This window comes from Panonychus citri, unplaced genomic scaffold (assembly GCF_014898815.1).
Source record: "Panonychus citri isolate SS breed McGregor unplaced genomic scaffold, ASM1489881v1 Contig00141, whole genome shotgun sequence".
Classification (NCBI taxonomy): Eukaryota; Metazoa; Arthropoda; class Arachnida; order Trombidiformes; family Tetranychidae; genus Panonychus; species Panonychus citri.
In genome coordinates, this window is record NW_026515546.1 from 2,641,275 (window position 1) to 2,658,826 (window position 17,552).

A 17,552-nucleotide genomic window follows, 5' to 3' on the forward strand; every position below is an offset into this window, starting at 1 on the left:
ATTGTAAATAAATGAAAGTATTGTTAATTGTTGAATAGCTAAACAGTTCATAATACATGGGATTATTTAGCGATTTGATTGTTATTTTTAAAAAAAGGATTGTTTTTAGTGTAAAAAAGTTGATCAATTTGATGATTGGAATATTTTCTTGTTAATTATTATTAACTTTCAAGGGTTAAGACACCGAGATAATTATTAGTAAATGAGCCAAGATATAAAGTTCGTCGACCATTTTCATCGATTTCGTCATGAATTTCAGATATTGGTCCAAAGTAACCATCGTTAGAATGTAAACAATTGATGACATTTCCTTTAGAATCAATTTCTAAAGCCATCGATCGACTATTGGGACCAACGAAAGACCAAAGTGAACTTTTCAATTCACCTTCGGCCACCAAAGCATCAGAATTTAAAATTACTCCAATAATATTGTACAAAGTTCCAATGATTCGATAAACTGTAATCATAAACTTGCGGTGAAATGGTCGTTCGGAATAATAATCAATAGAAGATGGAGTTTTTTTGGTTCGAGGTGAAAACACTGCAATCCAATAAGTTTCAACATCCGAACGTGCAGATCGACGGATATTATCTGGTTCCCCTGGTAAATTAATCAACACTTCAGTGGTACCTTTAGATGGTCCAGTTAAGTAGTATTTTAAAATTCTTCTATGAGTGAATTCACCAATTAACAGGGCATCTTTAGAATCAGTTAATTCGATACCATTTGGAAAGGCCAATCCACTCAGAACAACATCAATCGAACCAGTAGACTCAGTGTACCTTAAAATGCGTCCCGAATCATCCATATCCATGTAAGCGGCTACACAGTCATTCAAATCCCATAAGGAACTGGCATCGGTTATGTAGATAATTTTATCACCATCACTTTCATCAATCACCAAATCGTCAAGAAAAGCGCTTGAATTACCATCAACAGGTGAGCTTATATTAAACAAGAGTTTAAATTCGGGTTGACCTGAAGTTCCATCAATATTGGTCACTTTTATCAGTCCATTAAGACCATCAATTGTATACAAATCTCCCGATGAGGTGACACGAATTCCCAAAGGTCGTCCACAGGCTTTTTTACCATGTTGATTAGCACAAGATTCATCTCCAAATTGAACTACTTTGGAAACTTTATCCACTCCTTCAATTCGGACAATCTGACCATTAGATATTCCAGTATAAAGGTTACCTGAAAATAGAAAAAAAAAATTCTATTCTAAATGAGATACGAATAATCAAAATACTTTTACCTTTGTATTTAGCTAAACTTTCGGGTCCATAAAGATGATCGGTTAAAACCTTTTCCGTTGTAAGTAGGACATTGTTATCAGCCCATGGACCTTCAAACGAGTCAAATAAATTAGGCCTGAAATTGAACAAAAATCAATCAATCACAATTTCACTTAATCACAGTTAATCAAAATTCACTAATTCACAATTCTACTAACTCCTTAATCTTATCTTTTAGTCTGTCATCTATGCTGAAGTAAAAAATAACTGCAACTATCGCAATCCAAGGCCAGGTCTGATTTGATGAGCTCGAACGGCGTCTAGATCGATTCCTATTTCGTTGTCCATTTCGATGTCCACTCTGACCTCTTCTTTGGTCCATCGTTAACTATTGAAAAAAAGAAGAAAACAATTAACTAACTAGAGAAAACAAAAGAAACGAGAACCATCAATGATTAGGCAGATGAGAAAAACTCACATTAACGGAAAGAAAACCAAATGATTACCAGACAAATTTGGAAAATTTTTGAAAACAATTAACTTAAAAAAGTGAAATTGAAAGAAAAGAGAATAAAAATCCAAAAGAAATTAAAAAATAATTCCAATAACAAGTGAATAGAAACTCTTGTTGTCAACCCAAAGTTCCCGTCACAACTAACCGATAATAGAAAAAGAGAAAAAAAATTTTTCTCTAATTGGATTGATCTTCATTAATCATTTGTCCGGATCATCTTCACATTTTGATAATCTCCTTTGTTTGTTTGTCTCTTCTTCTGTTTTACCGGATGATCAACTGTAGATGTTAATTGCTGGAGAACAACAATCTGATTAACTAACCTTTTTCGCTAATTTTAATGATGGTTGTTTATAGTTGACAATTTCCTTATTTTTGCTCGACAATTTATTTCCTTTTCCAATGGATTATGAGGGGAAAAAAGTCTTTCTAATTACATCAGAAAGAGACAAAGAATCTGTCTCCTTGTTCACAATCAAGTGCTCAACAAAACAATTATTATCCAGTTTTCTCTTCATCTCTTCCTGATTCTAGTTAATTAAGAATTAACTTATTCCACCAGGTAAGATGATTGGAATAAAATTAGTAATTAAGTGACTCTTTAAACTGAAAGAGAGAAAAATTAAAAGAGAATTTTTTTATTCTCTTTGTTTCTTGTTGTTTATTATTCACCGTCAAGGTTACAAGTTAACTGATTGATTCTAATTAATTTTCCATCTTTTTGGTTAATTTACTGATTAGTGCCCATGGGTAATTGACTGGATACATGATTTCCATTGTTTTTAATTAGACCGTAACTTAATTGGAATCCAAAAGTGAATCAATTTTCAATCTGGTAAGTTGATTTTTCCTTTTCTCTTCTCTCAATCAAAATGTCGGATCAATGTTTCAATAAGAAGATACAATGATTAGCTTAATTTGATTTTAATCTTAATCTTGCAGCTTTGTAATTTATTCTGTTCACTTCTAATTGTTTATGAGAATAATTAATGTCAATTAGCACCTTGGAAATACAATTTTTGTATCTCCTTCTATACAGAGACATGTGTTAGCATCACCTTTTTACATAATGGATCATTTGACTTAAATTGTTTATATTGTTTTTGTCCAATTGATTAGCAATTAGGCAATTGTGATTAACTTTATTCTCATTTGTTTATCTCTCTAATTTATCCAGTATTGATCGGTGTTGATTGGTGGTGGAAAAATGTCAAAGAAACAAAGGATTGGAAATAAAAATGGACTCCGATCACCAAGCTCTTCATTCATTTCAATAAATCAGATAATCTTGACGGCGATTTCTGGCATTTTATTTTACTTCTCAATTGATAGTAGATTAAGTGACCGAAGCAAAGAGTAAGTTAGATGGACATTGGTCATTCAAATTACATGACCATCTTGATTACTAATTTGATTCTCCGCTTCTATTTCTTTGATCTCTTCTGATGTTAATCTTTTATCACTACAGGTTGAAACTATTCGATTCGTTTAATGGTCCATTTGCCGAGAACAATGACCTGTTCGATGTCGATAAAGTCTTCACTGACCATCTACCTGGACCTGAAAGCCTGGCAAGTTACAAAGGTCTGTAATTAAAGTGTCTCATTTAATTACTTCTCTGTACGTTTATTTGATAACCAGTTTTTTTTTATCCTATTGACGGATTTGAGTTGAACGTTTAATTGTTACACAACCAACGGTATCAATGTCAAAACACATAATCATTCTAGAGGGAATGCCTTTGGCAAGTTAATTTAATTCCAATTGTTGTTGAGTTACCATGGAATTAGGAAGAAAAGATGAAACTTTTTCTGCCATTGAAAAGGGAAAACAATAGAAAGTGAATAATCCTTCATTCATCATGAAATTTTCTCCTCCTTTTACATGACATTTTTTTACTTTCTCTTCCTCTTTTTCTCTTTTGATTCTCAATAATCACTAAAAAGTAATTAAATTGATTAATCTCATTACAGTGAATCTTTTCCTCAACAGGTGATTTTTACACGGGAACTAAAGATGGAAGAATTGTTCGAATCCATGGTTCTAATAAATTGTCCACGGTAATTTCACTTGGACCTGATTCTTGCCTTGGAAAAGTTAACATTAAATCTTGTGGTCGACCTTTGGGTGTCCGTATCACTTCATCGGGCGATTTGTATACAGTAGACGCACTGAATGGCCTGATAAAAGTGATCAACATCGACGGATCCTCAGGGCAACCAGAATCCAAAATCCTCTACGATATTGACGTACCAGTGAATGGAAATTCAAGCGTTTTTCTTGACGATCTAGTTGTCGATGATAGATCACCGGAAGATCGAATCATCTACATGACTGATGCTAGCACTTTATGGAATATTAATGAAGCTGTACCCTTAATCATGGATATGGACGATTCAGGGCGAATCTTGAAATTCTCTGAATCAACTGGTAGAGTTGAAGTTATTCTCGATAAGCTTGCTTTTCCAAATGGTATCGAGCTAACCGATACAAAAGATGCTCTATTGATCGGTGAATTTACTGCTCGTCGATTGTTGAAACATTACATTGATGGGCCTAAAAAAGGCACTACTGAAGTGCTACTAGATTTACCCGGTGAACCCGATAACATCCGTCGATCAGCTCGTCGAGATGCCGAGACTTATTGGGTTGCAATCAGTGCTCCAAGAACCAAATTATCATCGTTAGCGTACGATTTTTACTCGGATAAACCAATTATGCGAAAAATAGTAATCACATGTTATCAATTGATTGGAAGTACAATCGAAAATTTTGGAGAATTATTTGGCTTTGAGAAACTAGTCGAAAATGGTCTAAGCATTAAAACACTTCAACCTTTTTGGGAAACGTATCACCGATCTTTGGTGATCGAAATTGATGCCAAAGGAAATGTAATCAGAAGTTTGTATTCCAATGATGGTTACATTCATTCAATCTCTGAGGTCAATGATGAAATTATGGAAAATGGTCAACATATCATTCGCCTTGGGTCCTATGCAAATGATTATCTTGGAGTTCTCACTCTCAGCACTTAAAAATTGAGTAAACAATTAACTCATTGGATGAATACATGTTACAATCAACAGTACAATCTATTTTCTTAATCATATAAAATGACTCTTTGAATTTTGTAATTTACATCAATTTATTGGTGTTGAAAATGATGCATTTTTAAATGTGAACCCAAAAAACTTTGCTTATTTTTTTCTTCATCACATTTAACTGTAACTTGGTGCTTAATTATGTTCTCAGCTTACTAATCACTTGCATCAACTCATAAGAAGAAAAGTGAGAAATTGAAAATTTGCTTGGTTCTAATTCTTTATTTAAATTTATCAATCATAGTATTGATAATATGTCGAACAATATAAATTAACTTGGATCATTTTAATCAATGAAAACTTCAATGAACGGTTGTTTAATTTTCGTTAATAGAACATTTTTCATAACTGTAATTATCACTTTCCTCCGAGAAGGCTGCTGAGTAGTTGACCGATTGGTTGTGGTTCAGGTTCGGGCTCTGGGTTAGCTGATTGATTGAAAGAGAGGAAAAAAATTATCAATGAATCAATAATTAGCTAATTGTTTGTTGATTATTTAGATGAACTTACCAAAAGCCATTGCGATGGCTGAAGCAAAGAGAGCGACATAAACGATGATTGATTTGGAGTCCATTTTATTTGTTGGGATTGAGTTGAGTGATTTAGACACACGAACAAGGGCAAAATAATCAGTTAATTGTTTGTTGAACAAATGAAGAGTCAGAATGATTTTCACAATTAAATTACATCTCCTTTTATACTAAGAGAAAAACGCTAGAAATTAGTGGATGAGCAAAAGTAAATTGTTGCCACGAGTATAGGATTAGGAACTTGTATAATCAGAACATATTTCAATCAAAAATGAGTAATTAATCAGCCATTGATTTAGATTAATCTTTCTCCAGTCTGACAATTAATAATTGATTACACTTCTCCAATGTTTGTGTTCGGTGTAGCCGAAACTGATGTTTTCGGTCCACCAAGAGGAGTCTCAATCTCATGTAACGGAGTGTTAAGACCTCCTTTCAATGGTGTTTCGTCATTGGAAAGAGCCATAAGATTTTGAGCTTCCATTAGAATCGTTTCTCTGCTCATTGATGCAACTTTTGGGGTTCTAGCGTCAGCGATTGCTGGAGAAGAAGTTACTGAATAATCAGCTAATAGATAATTTTTTCGACGGCCACCTGAGCCCAAGTAAATCCCCACCATTCAAAGTTCTCGTCTCTTCTGTAATGACGCTAAGCGACGAGCCTCTTCCAAATGTCTCTCACTTGTTACAGTCAAGGCGGGATAGCGAACTCAATGATTAATCTTAACCAGTGATCGAATAATCATTCACTCATATTTATGTCTCTCTCTCTCTCTTGTGTGACAATTAACTAATTGCTCTATTCTGAAAAGTAACAGTATATCATAAGAAAACATGTTTACGAATAAAATCTATTAATATTAATAGATTGAAATTCATTGAGAACAAGTGAACTTAAAAATACCGAAAGAAATCAATTAAAAGTTTTTTAGTTTTTAAATGCTTAATTTATTCATCAAAATTTATATAACTGCAATTAACTATTAGTAAATCATAATGACCATTCCAAGGTATCAATGTAATCAACATTTGATTAGTCGCTGTCGATTAAAAGACAATTTATCCGAGAAGACCGTTGACCAAGCTCATGATTGGTTGTGGCTCAGGTTCTGGGGCAGGATCAGCTGATTGATAGAAAAGTGAAAATCAAATATAAAAAGTTATGATTATTATGGAAATAATTAGTTAATTGTCGATCATTTAGATGAACTTACCAAAAGCCATTGCGATGGCTGAAGCAAAGAGAGCGACATAAACGACAAATGATTTGGAGTCCATTTTATTTATTGGGATTGAGTTGAGTGATTTAGACACACGAACAAAATTCAAATAATCAGTTAAATGTTTGTTGAACAAATGAAGAGTCAGAATGATTTTCACAATTCAATTTCATCTCCTTTTATACTTAGAGAAAATAATAACTTTTAAATAGTTTGACATTTTCTTCACATATTTTTAACAATTAAAAATCAGAACAGCCGGATATGAGATAATTAATTAGCTAATTAACAAAAACGCATTTAAAACGGTAACTACTATGACATTTAGATTTAAGCTTTAGTCATTTCTCGTGACAATTAACTAATTGCTTTTCTACCAATCAATTAATCATTAAAAAAACAATGAAAATCCTTCAAATGTAAAGTTTTCTCATTTGTCCTGAAATAAACAATAGTCTTAATCAGCGTAATCATTATTTGTGTGTTACTTGAATCTCATAGATAATCTTATTGGGCTGAAAAACACCAATCAACAGAATAGAGATCAACTGAATTCCTCTAATTGTCCAATCATTTTCCCTATACAATTATTAATAAGTTTTTTTGGCCATATCTTGTTCTTTAATTTTCGAGGGATCATTCTCATATGAAATACAATATCCTTCCACATGAGTGCAGGGAAACGTTATTAAAATAAACACAAAAACACCAACTGATTGCATTTCAAACAAACGAATAACATGAACAACCATTTTCGTTACGTTTCGATATCGTAATTGACTTCGTTCGTTGAACGGAAAAATAATTTCCAGTTTCTTTCTTTTCTGATAATGAGCTGATATCCTCTAATTTAATTGATAACACTTCAGTAAAAGATTAACCCTTTGATATCATATTTTCAAGACCTTTTCTCTAGGTAATATCGGGTGACCGAAAATGAGTGAGTATCTCACGAATCTTAAGTTTTAGTCCCACATTGCTTTACATTTTAAGAAAGTAAATTTTACGTTCATTCCATAAATGTTCGGTTGTTTTTCTAGGACGTACGGTTCTCGAGAAATCAAAATCTCATTGGGAAAATCGCGATTTTGACCTTTAAATACATACCACAGTCACATTTGAGCTCCGAAAATTTTGAAAAAGTTATTCATTTATATTTTATCGATGGCGCGTTTGAAACTTTATTCTAGGACCTAACATTCTTGAGATGGTCACTCATTACCGGTCAACCGATAGTCAGTTTAATGAATTTGAACATCCAAAAGAAAGTTTTTGCTTTTCATTGGAGAAAACGAATTTCATTCATAAATTCACAATACACAACGAATTGAACTCGATTTCTATAAACTTATATGAATATAAAATTATGATGAGAAATATTGAGTATTCTGAACGTTTTATTAATATTTTTAAAGACGAATACCTAAGTTATCATTAATGTTTCAATCTTTCGTATTCATACAATTGACTGCTTATTGCTGATTAATAGTGAGAAAATGAAATATAATTTAAACTTTGCAAGAAATTATTTTGATTCAGATTCTTTATTTAAACGAATTAATCAAATTAGATTCATATGCTGTTTAATTAAAATTCAGTTAAAAAATTACAATCAAACAGACTTTATAATCGATTGATTAAATTTGGTCAGTCCACCATTCTTTATTATTGCTGAGTCTGGCCTCCGCCTCCGAGAATACTGGTGAGTAGTTGCATGATTGGTTGTGGTTCAGGTTCGGGCTCTGGGCTAGCTGATTAATAGAAAGAGAGAGAAAAAAATTATCAATGAATCAATAATTAGTTAATTGTTTGTTGATTATTTAGATGAACTTACCAAAAGCCATTGCGATGGCTGAAGCAAAGAGAGCGACATAAACGATGATTGATTTGGAGTCCATTTTATTTGTTGGGATTGAGTTGAGTGATTTAGACACACGAACAAGGGCAAAATAATCAGTTAATTGTTTGTTGAACAAATGAAGAGTCAGAATGATTTTCACAATTCAATTTCATCTACTTTTATACTTAGAGATAGATACTACATAATGTAGATAATTGTTGCTACGAGTATAAGATTGAGAGGAACTTGTATCATTAGAACATCTTTCAATCAAAAAGATTTGATTAATTAGTCATTCATTCAGAATAATATTTCTCTTTTGTTACAACTAGTAACTAACTGCTCTTCTTGAGGTATCAACATAAACTCGTAAAATCTAGATGAATGATATCGCCCTCGTTCCAAGTTTGTTGACAGACAATCAACTATTAATAGCATTTTCTTTGAGGACTGAAGCACTCGAAGATACTTAGAACATTTGTAACAAGTCTTTTGATAATTTTTTATGTAAAATTAAACTCTATTATTAGAAAATATTATTCAAAGTTGAGTCAATCACTCGCGTATTTGGAAACGTTTTCATTGAAATACATTAATAATAATATAGAATATAGAATATGAATAATTTGATAAGCGAATTATTTGTTTCAAATGCTTTGATTTTATTAGTATTCTTATTAATCCATAACTGTTGCTATTAACTTAATAATCTTCACGACAATTAAAATACAATCAGAATAAAATTTTCTTTTATTCTTATTTCTTCAATTGTTACGTTGATTAACCAAGGATATTCTGAAGAGCGCCTAAAATTGGTTGTGGCTCAGGTTCGGGCTCTGGGTTAGCTGGTTCATTGGAAAAGAGAAAAGTTATTATTAATATGGAAAGAATTAGTTAATTGTCGATTACTCAGATGAACTTACCAAAAGCCATTGCGATGGCTGAAGCAAAGAGAGCGACATAAACGACAATTGATTTGGAGTCCATTTTATTTGTTGGGATTGAGTTGAGTGATTTAAACACACTAACAAAATTCAGATAATCAGTTAATTGTTTAAAAGTTAGAATGATTTTCTCTATTAACTAACATCTCCTTTTATACAAAATGGAAAAATATTTCAAATCAATTGTCATTATAACTTTAGCAATTAAAAATCAGGTGATTAAAAGACATTTAACTCAAACTCAAACCAAGACTCTCATTCATCAATCATTCATCATTAATCTATAATTTAATTTTAATTACTCAGTTTTCAGCTTTTAATCAATTATCATCAGAAACATTTGTCTTTTACATGAACACAACTAACTTTAATATCAACCATGTGGATACATTGAAATTATTAATGTTAATATTGATCAGTAATTAGGATTTTATCGGATAAGGTATTCTAAGCAATCAAATTCAATTCAACTCGATAACTTATCAAAGATTAATTGATAATTATATTAGTTGAAATGTGTTTGAATCACCTGATTTTTACCTGTTCCGATTATGTGAGAAAATGTCAAACTATTTAAAAATAATTATTTTCTCTAAGTATAAAAGGAGGTGAAATTGAATTGTGAAAATCATTCTGACTCTTCATTTGTTCAACAAACAATTAACTGATTATTTGAATTTTGCTCGTGTGTTTAAATCACTCATTTCAATCCCAACAAATAAAATGGACTCCAAATCAATCATCGTTTATGTCGCTCTCTTTGCTTCAGCCATCGCAATGGCTTTTGGTAAGTTCATCTAAATAATCAACAAACAATTAACTAATTATTGATAATTTTTTCTCTATCATTCTATTAATCAGCTAACCCAGAGCCCGAACCTGAACCACAACCAATCATGCAGTTGGTCAACGGTCTTCTCGGAAAGTAATTATAATCATGTAGAGAAATTGTCTCATTATTGAAAATAAACCAATTAATCAATGAAGTTTTTACTGATTAAAATGAGACGAGTTAATTTCTATTAACCGATATGTTACTCTGATTGATAAATTTAAATAAAGATTTATTATCAACTCAAATGTTTAATTTTCCTTTCCTGTTAAACTTTAAGCAAGCGAGAACAAACCTTCTTATGAAAGTTTTTTCAAGAGACCCGTTGATTTGAGATACTGTGAGTCATTTTTTAACTGATTTCTTAATTGCGGATTCGAATATAAATTTCTTTTCCTTTCTCTCGTCGCTTTCTTTTCGAATTGCGCTCTTAAAAAGCCGAACTGCGCCTCCGTTCATGCTAAACTTAGAATCTGAATTTCTCATGAGTTGGTGCTTAGATTTTGTTCGGACTTTTTTTTCAAATAGTTCCAGTGTCCGTTGCTCGGACACCTTCACGGTTTATTTTCAGAAACATTTGGTACTTTGCCCGTTACCGGCAAAGTTTCTTACAAGATGGGTTCGGATGGTACGACGCATAATTTTTGGATTGTTACAATTTGCATTTGATTGAGTGAGGAATTTGTGTTGGGATCGGATTTCGTAGGGAGGGAGATATTGATTTGATTCGGTTGCCTGTTGCAATACATATGTATGGGTACGGATTTGTGTTGGAATTGGATATTTCTAGGGTTCGGATTCGTATACAAAATAATTGTTAAGAACTGTATTGGCTGCAAATTACAATTTGGTCAGGGTGAAAGTGAATTAAAAGGGATTTTTATGAATAATAATAAATGTTGTTGGCAGGCTAGCGGAAGGAACATTAAGATTGACATTGTTTTCTTACAATGTATCACAAGGTTACATTTCTATTTTACAATTCGTTTTTTAGAGGGAGAGGGGGCCGAAGGCATTATCCTTTTCGATGGCTCAGAGGCTTCGGTTGGTTCGACATCGACTGAGACTTCGGCCTCGGCTGCGGCTTCGGCTACTTCATCACTTGCTCTTTTCTTATTTTTCAGACCTTTGTCCTTCTTTTTCCTCTTCTTCTCTTTTCCTTGAGTATCCAGATCGATTAGTTGGGACTCTAGCTCTTGCTTGAGGGTCATCACTTGATGGCTCTCTTGCATTGCCTTCAACTTGGCCGATAGCTCGATCTGTTCATACTCCGCTCGCAGTGCTTTCAGGCGATATTCATGGAAGTCCATCCATAAACGGGTGCATCGCTTGTAAACTTCCTCATCCACTTTGTATATTGATAGAGGCTTTTCTGTTTCTTTCTCTTGGCTTGGGCGTCTGCTACAGTCATGTCGTTCGAGATCGGATTCAGTTCGCAGAAAGTCGAGACATCGGTTGCACCAAATCAACTTGAACTTTGGCTTCCGAGGCCTCGGGGTACACATTTCTTTCAGTTGAGCTCGTACAGCGGTCAGCTCATCTTTGATCTCGTCTTTAAATTTTCCAATGGACGCATTCACATCCTGGAAACCACTTGATTGGCCAGCCTTCATTGTTAGTAGATCACTAATCATTCCTCTAAGTTTAATCGAGTTCTCGTTTGAGAGTATGTTGATCTCAGTTAGAATAGTTTCAAGACAAGACAATGAGGAGCTTTGGTTCGTTCGAGGGCTTGATTTGGCATTTTTATGACCAGGAGATTTGCCAGGAGATTTCGACATGTTTGGGATGAGTTCGGACTCGTTGTGCAAACAACTGTAGAGTTTGGGTTCGGACAAACAAACAGTTCGGCTTGTTTCGGGTTCGGAAGTTGACGTGCACGATGAGAAGACAGAACTATTATGATCAGCTCATGGTACAGTTTTCAATAGGTAAAACTCTCTATTGGCGCCATCTATCATTCCGTTCTTTCGGACCATTTACCTCGTGGATAGGTGATGCTTTGGTTTCGGTTTTGATTTTGTTTCGGCTTGACTAGATTTAGTTATTTACAATGGGTTGATGGGCTTATGATTTAAATATGAGATTAAAATATTTGATATGTTAAAGGTGTTTTATATGTAAAATTAATAATAATTGGGAATTACATTGTTCAAAGGGTTCGTTCGGACTTATTTTCTGTTCTGTAGGATTTTAAGCTGAATTTTGGATACTTTATACCTTACGTAGACTCCTTTTAGGCTAAAAGTTTTAGCTTAAGCATAATCTTAACTGAAAAATCCACCTTATTTTATTTATGATGATGATGATTAGTAGAATTCCGCTAAGGACTATATCCATCTCCAAAATAAATTTGCCCCTCACCGATTTTCTTGAAATTTTAGATCGACGAGCATCAATATCTGCTTGATCTTCTTAAATCATTGATTCAGTTTCTTTATCATCTTTGTCATCTTTGTTAATTAAGTTTATCTCATCTTCGGAAAGGACTATTTCAAAATCTTTCTTTGGTGTTGGAAGTTCAGAATGTTGTCTCTTTAAACTTTCACGTTGATCTTTCTCATAAAGTTTCACTGCTAATCCACTTCCAAAGCTTTGAATGAGTTGATTATGTATGAGATGTTGATGTCTTAATCTCTTAAAGTTATGATTATCTGGATCATGAAGCGCACTGGAAATATCATGAATACCTTCTGGAACTGGCGCTTCAAAAGGAATCTCAGTATTTTAATCAATTCCTTTTTTCTTTCGACCTGAGTCCAAGTGAATCCTCACTATTCAAAGTTCACGTCTATTTTTTAATGGAATAAACAACGACCCTCACTTTATTTCAATAAGACAAAATAGCGAATTCAATAATTGTCCTTAACTAGTGATTGAATAATAATTCACTCAGATTTATTTGGTAACAATTGAACAATGATAATTCCTCTTTTCTGCAAAGTAACAGTATATTTAGGAACAAAACCTATTAGTAGGTTGAAATTCATTTGGAAGAATTGAATTTGAAGATTCAAAAATCTGAATGAACTAATGAAGTTTCATAGATTCACGTTTAACAGAGATCTTATAGATTGCGTTTTCAAGTGTCTCATGTACATATTTTATTGGTGCTTTCATTTTTGCCTCCTCGCAACCATTGACAGAAAACTTAAAGATACCGAAAGGAATCAAACAAAAGTTTTTTCTTTTTCAATGCTTTATTTATTCATCAAAATTTATAACTGCAATTAACTATTAATAAATCATAATGACCATTCAAAGGTATCAACACAATCAATATTTGATTACGAGACAAATTATCCGAGAAGACCGTTGACCAACTGCATGATTGGTTGTGGTTCAGGTTCGGGCTCTGGGTTAGCTGATTAATAGAATGATAGAGAAAAAATTATCAATAATTAGTTAATTGTTTGTTGATTATTTAGATGAACTTACCAAAAGCCATTGCGATGGCTGAAGCAAAGAGAGCGACATAAACGATGATTGATTTGGAGTCCATTTTATTTGTTGGGATTGAAATGAGTGATTTAAACACACGAGCAAAATTCAAATAATCAGTTAATTGTTTGTTGAACAAATGAAGAGTCAGAATGATTTTCACAATTCAATTTCACCTCCTTTTATACTTAGAGAAAATAATTATTTTTAAATAGTTTGACATTTTCTCACATAATCGGAACAGGTAAAAATCAGGTGATTCAAACACATTTCAACTAATATAATTATCAATTAATCTTTGATAAGTTATCGAGTTGAATTGAATTTGATTGCTTAGAATACCTTATCCGATAAAATCCTAATTACTGATCAATATTAACATTAATAATTTCAATGTATCCACATGGTTGATATTAAAGTTAGTTGTGTTCATGTAAAAGACAAATGTTTCTGATGATAATTGATTAAAAAGCTGAAAAACTGAGTAATTAAAATTAAATTATAGATTAATGATGAATGATTGATGAATGAGAGTCTTGGTTTGAGTTTGAGTTAAATGTCTTTTAATCACCTGATTTTTAATTGCTAAAGTTATAATGACAATTGATTTGAAATATTTTTCCATTTTGTATAAAAGGAGATGTTAGTTAATAGAGAAAATCATTCTAACTTTTAAACAATTAACTGATTATCTGAATTTTGTTAGTGTGTTTAAATCACTCAACTCAATCCCAACAAATAAAATGGACTCCAAATCAATTGTCGTTTATGTCGCTCTCTTTGCTTCAGCCATCGCAATGGCTTTTGGTAAGTTCATCTGAGTAATCGACAATTAACTAATTCTTTCCATATTAATAATAACTTTTCTCTTTTCCAATGAACCAGCTAACCCAGAGCCCGAACCTGAGCCACAACCAATTTTAGGCGCTCTTCAGAATATCCTTGGTTAATCAACGTAACAATTGAAGAAATAAGAATAAAAGAAAATTTTATTCTGATTGTATTTTAATTGTCGTGAAGATTATTAAGTTAATAGCAACAGTTATGGATTAATAAGAATACTAATAAAATCAAAGCATTTGAAACAAATAATTCGCTTATCAAATTATTCATATTCTATATTAAGGTATGTATGGTAAAGTTTGGGAATAAAATTTTCAAACTATTATGGTTACTTTAATTTCCAATTAAATTTCTTGAAATTATTAATAAACTTTTGAGCTTCAATTGGGTATCTTTTCACGAATATTGCATCAAATCAAAGCATCGAAAATTCGATTTTTCGAATGTATGTCGAAAATAAATTGTCATATTTTTCAGAGGTAGCTCTGAACAAATGTTCCAAACTTTACCGTTCATACCTTATTATTAATGTATTTCAATGAAAACGTTTACAAATACGCGAGTGATTGACTCAACTTTGAATAATATTTTCTAATAATCGAATTTAATTTTACATAAAAAAATTATCAAAAGACTTGTTAGAAATGTTCTAAGTATCTTCGAGTGCTTCAGTCCTCAAAGAAAATGCTATTAATAGTTGATTGTCTGTCAACAAACTTGGAACAAGGGCGATATCATTCATCAAGATTTCACGAGTTTACTGGATTTGTTATTGTGATATGTTGATACCTCAAGAAGAGCAATTAGTTACTAGTTGTAACAAAAGAGAAATAGTATTCTGAATGACTAATTAATCAAATCTTTTTGATTGAAAGATATTCTAATGATACAAGTTCCTCTCGATCTTATATTCGTAGCAACAATTATCTAGTATTTATCTCTAAGTATAAATGGAGATAGACTCTCATTCATCAATCATTTATCATTAATCTACAGTTTAATTTTAATTACTCAGTTTTTCAGCTTTTTAATCAATTATTATCGGAAACATTTGTCTTTTACATGAACATGACTCACTATAATATCACCCATTTTCTTTCAGTATAAAAGGAGATGAAATTGAATAGGAAAAATCATTCTGACTCTTCATCTGTTCAACAAACAATTAACTGATTATTTGAATTTTGTTCGTGTGTTTAAATCACTCAACTCAATCCCAATAAATAAAATGGACTCCAAATCAATTGTCGTTTATGTCGCTCTCTTTGCTTCAGCCATCGCAATGGCTTTTGGTAAGTTCATCTAAATAATCAACAAACAATTAACTAATTATTGATTCATTGATAATTTTTTCTCTATCATTCTATTAATCAGCTAACCCAGAGCCCGAACCTGAACCACAACCAATCATGCAGTTGGTCAACGATATTCTCGGATAATTTGTCTTATTACCGACAGCGACTAATCAAATATTGATTACGTTGATACCTTCGAATGGTCATTATGATTTATTAATAGTTAATTGCAGTTATAAATGTTGATTAATAAATAAAGCATTTAAAAAAGAAAAAACTTTTCATTGATTTCTTTCGGTATCTTCAAGTTCCCTGTTGATAATTGTGGAAAGGCTGATGATGATCGACCAGATCCAATTCAACCCGAAAACTTATCAAAAGGCAATTATCCAATAGTTGAAATTCTAATTGTCGTGAAGAATATTAATTAATAGCAACAGTTATTAATAAGAATACATATAAAATCAAAGCCTTTGAAACAAATAATTCGCTTACCAATTTATTAATATTCTAAATTGTTTTCAATGAAAACGTTTACAAATACGCGAGTGATTGACGCAACTTTAGATCATATTATCAACGATCTCATCCAATTCTAAGTGAAAAACCATCACAAGAACTTTCTTCAACTGACCTTAGATTATTCACCATCATTCTCATCGGAATCAAAGTGATTGTAATTTCAAATTCCAAGTCTATTTTCTGAATAACTTTTCAAAGGTCAACAGTTTTATCGTTTTTGTATTTCTTCAAGTGTCTTGACTTTCACCATTCATATGAAATTATTGACTCTTTTTCTGGTTAAATTGTTGAGATAAACAATTCACATCGTTCACAATTAGCAGTTTATTGTTATTGTAATAATATTCTGAATCGATTAGTGTCTTTCAAATTAATCAATCGATTAACTGAATGTTATAAGAAGAGGAATAAGAAAAATGGAAATACTTAATTGTAATGATCTGTGTCGATCAAAGAGTAATACAACAATTAAGAAGAAAAGTTCAGCCAACTTGTTAATTCTTATTATCAATACAATTTTCTCCTAATGATGTGGATTAATTGTGACAATTAACTTGATGAGAATAAGAGGAAAATAAATGCTAATTCATTTTCTAACCTAATTATATTTTATCACTTACAATTTGATAATCAGGTAAAAGGTTTTCACCAGAATAACATAGGAAATAATGTCAAGGACAATTAGCAAACAATTTGTTTAAAAAAAAAAGGAAATCACAATTTAGATAATATCGACCAACAATTAACTACTTGGACAATCAATCAATCAATCATCAGCAATCATTTTAATTCAGAGTTACAATTAAAGTGTCAACCAATTCCCTCAAGAGATTGGTGATTAAAATTCAGGGTTAATTGTTGTTTGATCAACAAATGATTGATTGTATCATTTATAATTTAATCTAATCAATAATTTTACCGAAAACAATTTGATTTCAATTGTTTCAATATTAATCTGATTGAATTGTTGACTTTTTTTGTTTCTCTAACAACAAAATATTGATTAAACATCCTCTCCATTTAACAGACTGGACAAACAATTTACTCTAATTAACTTAATTAACATGATTTAATTGGAACCATAGTATCATAATTATCAAAGATAATCAATGACATTAAATTATGATCACAATCAAAAGCAAAAGGATCAAGTTTAATCCTTTGGTTTGTTTCACATCAATGGTTTCGTTTCTTGATTGTTATTTGTTATTGTTGTTGTTTCTAATGGT

The 17,552-nt window shown here is 31.8% G+C and overlaps 2 protein-coding genes and 7 long non-coding RNA genes across 11 annotated transcripts; 3 read left to right on the forward strand and 6 right to left on the reverse strand.

The window, feature by feature from the left end:
- Nucleotide 1: 1 nt before the first annotated feature.
- Nucleotides 2-2,214, reverse strand: LOC128395716 (adipocyte plasma membrane-associated protein-like). 3 transcript variants are annotated; one of them, XM_053356191.1, is made up of 5 exons: nucleotides 2,080-2,098; nucleotides 1,721-1,782; nucleotides 1,461-1,630; nucleotides 1,263-1,378; nucleotides 2-1,201 (listed from the first exon to the last, which is right to left on the reverse strand). In XM_053356191.1, the coding sequence occupies exons 3-5, from the start codon at nucleotides 1,622-1,624 to the stop codon at nucleotides 162-164; spliced, it is 1,320 nt and encodes a 439-aa protein (XP_053212166.1). In that variant the 5' UTR covers nucleotides 1,625-1,630; nucleotides 1,721-1,782; nucleotides 2,080-2,098; the 3' UTR covers nucleotides 2-161. The 3 variants fall into 3 exon arrangements, with proteins under 3 accessions (XP_053212166.1, XP_053212165.1, XP_053212167.1); XM_053356190.1 differs by lacking the exon at nucleotides 2,080-2,098 and adding an exon at nucleotides 1,902-2,041; XM_053356192.1 differs by lacking the exon at nucleotides 1,721-1,782 and having other exon boundaries at nucleotides 2,080-2,214.
- LOC128395718 (adipocyte plasma membrane-associated protein-like) lies at nucleotides 2,178-5,286 on the forward strand. Its single transcript, XM_053356193.1, has 5 exons — nucleotides 2,178-2,318; nucleotides 2,498-2,591; nucleotides 2,934-3,112; nucleotides 3,225-3,340; nucleotides 3,749-5,286. Exons 3-5 carry the CDS (start codon nucleotides 2,964-2,966, stop codon nucleotides 4,789-4,791), a joined length of 1,308 nt encoding a protein of 435 aa, XP_053212168.1. The 5' UTR covers nucleotides 2,178-2,318; nucleotides 2,498-2,591; nucleotides 2,934-2,963; the 3' UTR covers nucleotides 4,792-5,286.
- On the reverse strand, nucleotides 5,060-6,120 carry LOC128395721 (uncharacterized). The gene is made up of 2 exons (XR_008326704.1): nucleotides 5,368-6,120; nucleotides 5,060-5,285 (listed from the first exon to the last, which is right to left on the reverse strand). It is a non-coding gene; the product is annotated as an uncharacterized LOC128395721 (long non-coding RNA).
- Nucleotides 6,121-6,310: 190 nt separating this feature from the next.
- On the reverse strand, nucleotides 6,311-7,095 carry LOC128395723 (uncharacterized). Its single transcript, XR_008326706.1, has 2 exons — nucleotides 6,601-7,095; nucleotides 6,311-6,510 (listed from the first exon to the last, which is right to left on the reverse strand). It is a non-coding gene; the product is annotated as an uncharacterized LOC128395723 (long non-coding RNA).
- A 1,036-nt stretch (nucleotides 7,096-8,131) lies between these two features.
- LOC128395722 (uncharacterized) lies at nucleotides 8,132-8,986 on the reverse strand. The gene is made up of 2 exons (XR_008326705.1): nucleotides 8,437-8,986; nucleotides 8,132-8,353 (listed from the first exon to the last, which is right to left on the reverse strand). It is a non-coding gene; the product is annotated as an uncharacterized LOC128395722 (long non-coding RNA).
- Nucleotides 8,987-9,084: 98 nt separating this feature from the next.
- On the reverse strand, nucleotides 9,085-9,631 carry LOC128395724 (uncharacterized). The gene is made up of 2 exons (XR_008326707.1): nucleotides 9,370-9,631; nucleotides 9,085-9,291 (listed from the first exon to the last, which is right to left on the reverse strand). It is a non-coding gene; the product is annotated as an uncharacterized LOC128395724 (long non-coding RNA).
- Nucleotides 9,632-9,735: 104 nt separating this feature from the next.
- LOC128395215 (uncharacterized) lies at nucleotides 9,736-10,470 on the forward strand. Its single transcript, XR_008326547.1, has 2 exons — nucleotides 9,736-10,177; nucleotides 10,252-10,470. It is a non-coding gene; the product is annotated as an uncharacterized LOC128395215 (long non-coding RNA).
- A 2,933-nt stretch (nucleotides 10,471-13,403) lies between these two features.
- On the reverse strand, nucleotides 13,404-14,160 carry LOC128395429 (uncharacterized). Its single transcript, XR_008326635.1, has 2 exons — nucleotides 13,661-14,160; nucleotides 13,404-13,586 (listed from the first exon to the last, which is right to left on the reverse strand). It is a non-coding gene; the product is annotated as an uncharacterized LOC128395429 (long non-coding RNA).
- A 153-nt stretch (nucleotides 14,161-14,313) lies between these two features.
- Nucleotides 14,314-16,078, forward strand: LOC128395428 (uncharacterized). Its single transcript, XR_008326634.1, has 3 exons — nucleotides 14,314-14,470; nucleotides 14,549-15,798; nucleotides 15,881-16,078. It is a non-coding gene; the product is annotated as an uncharacterized LOC128395428 (long non-coding RNA).
- Nucleotides 16,079-17,552: the final 1,474 nt, after the last annotated feature.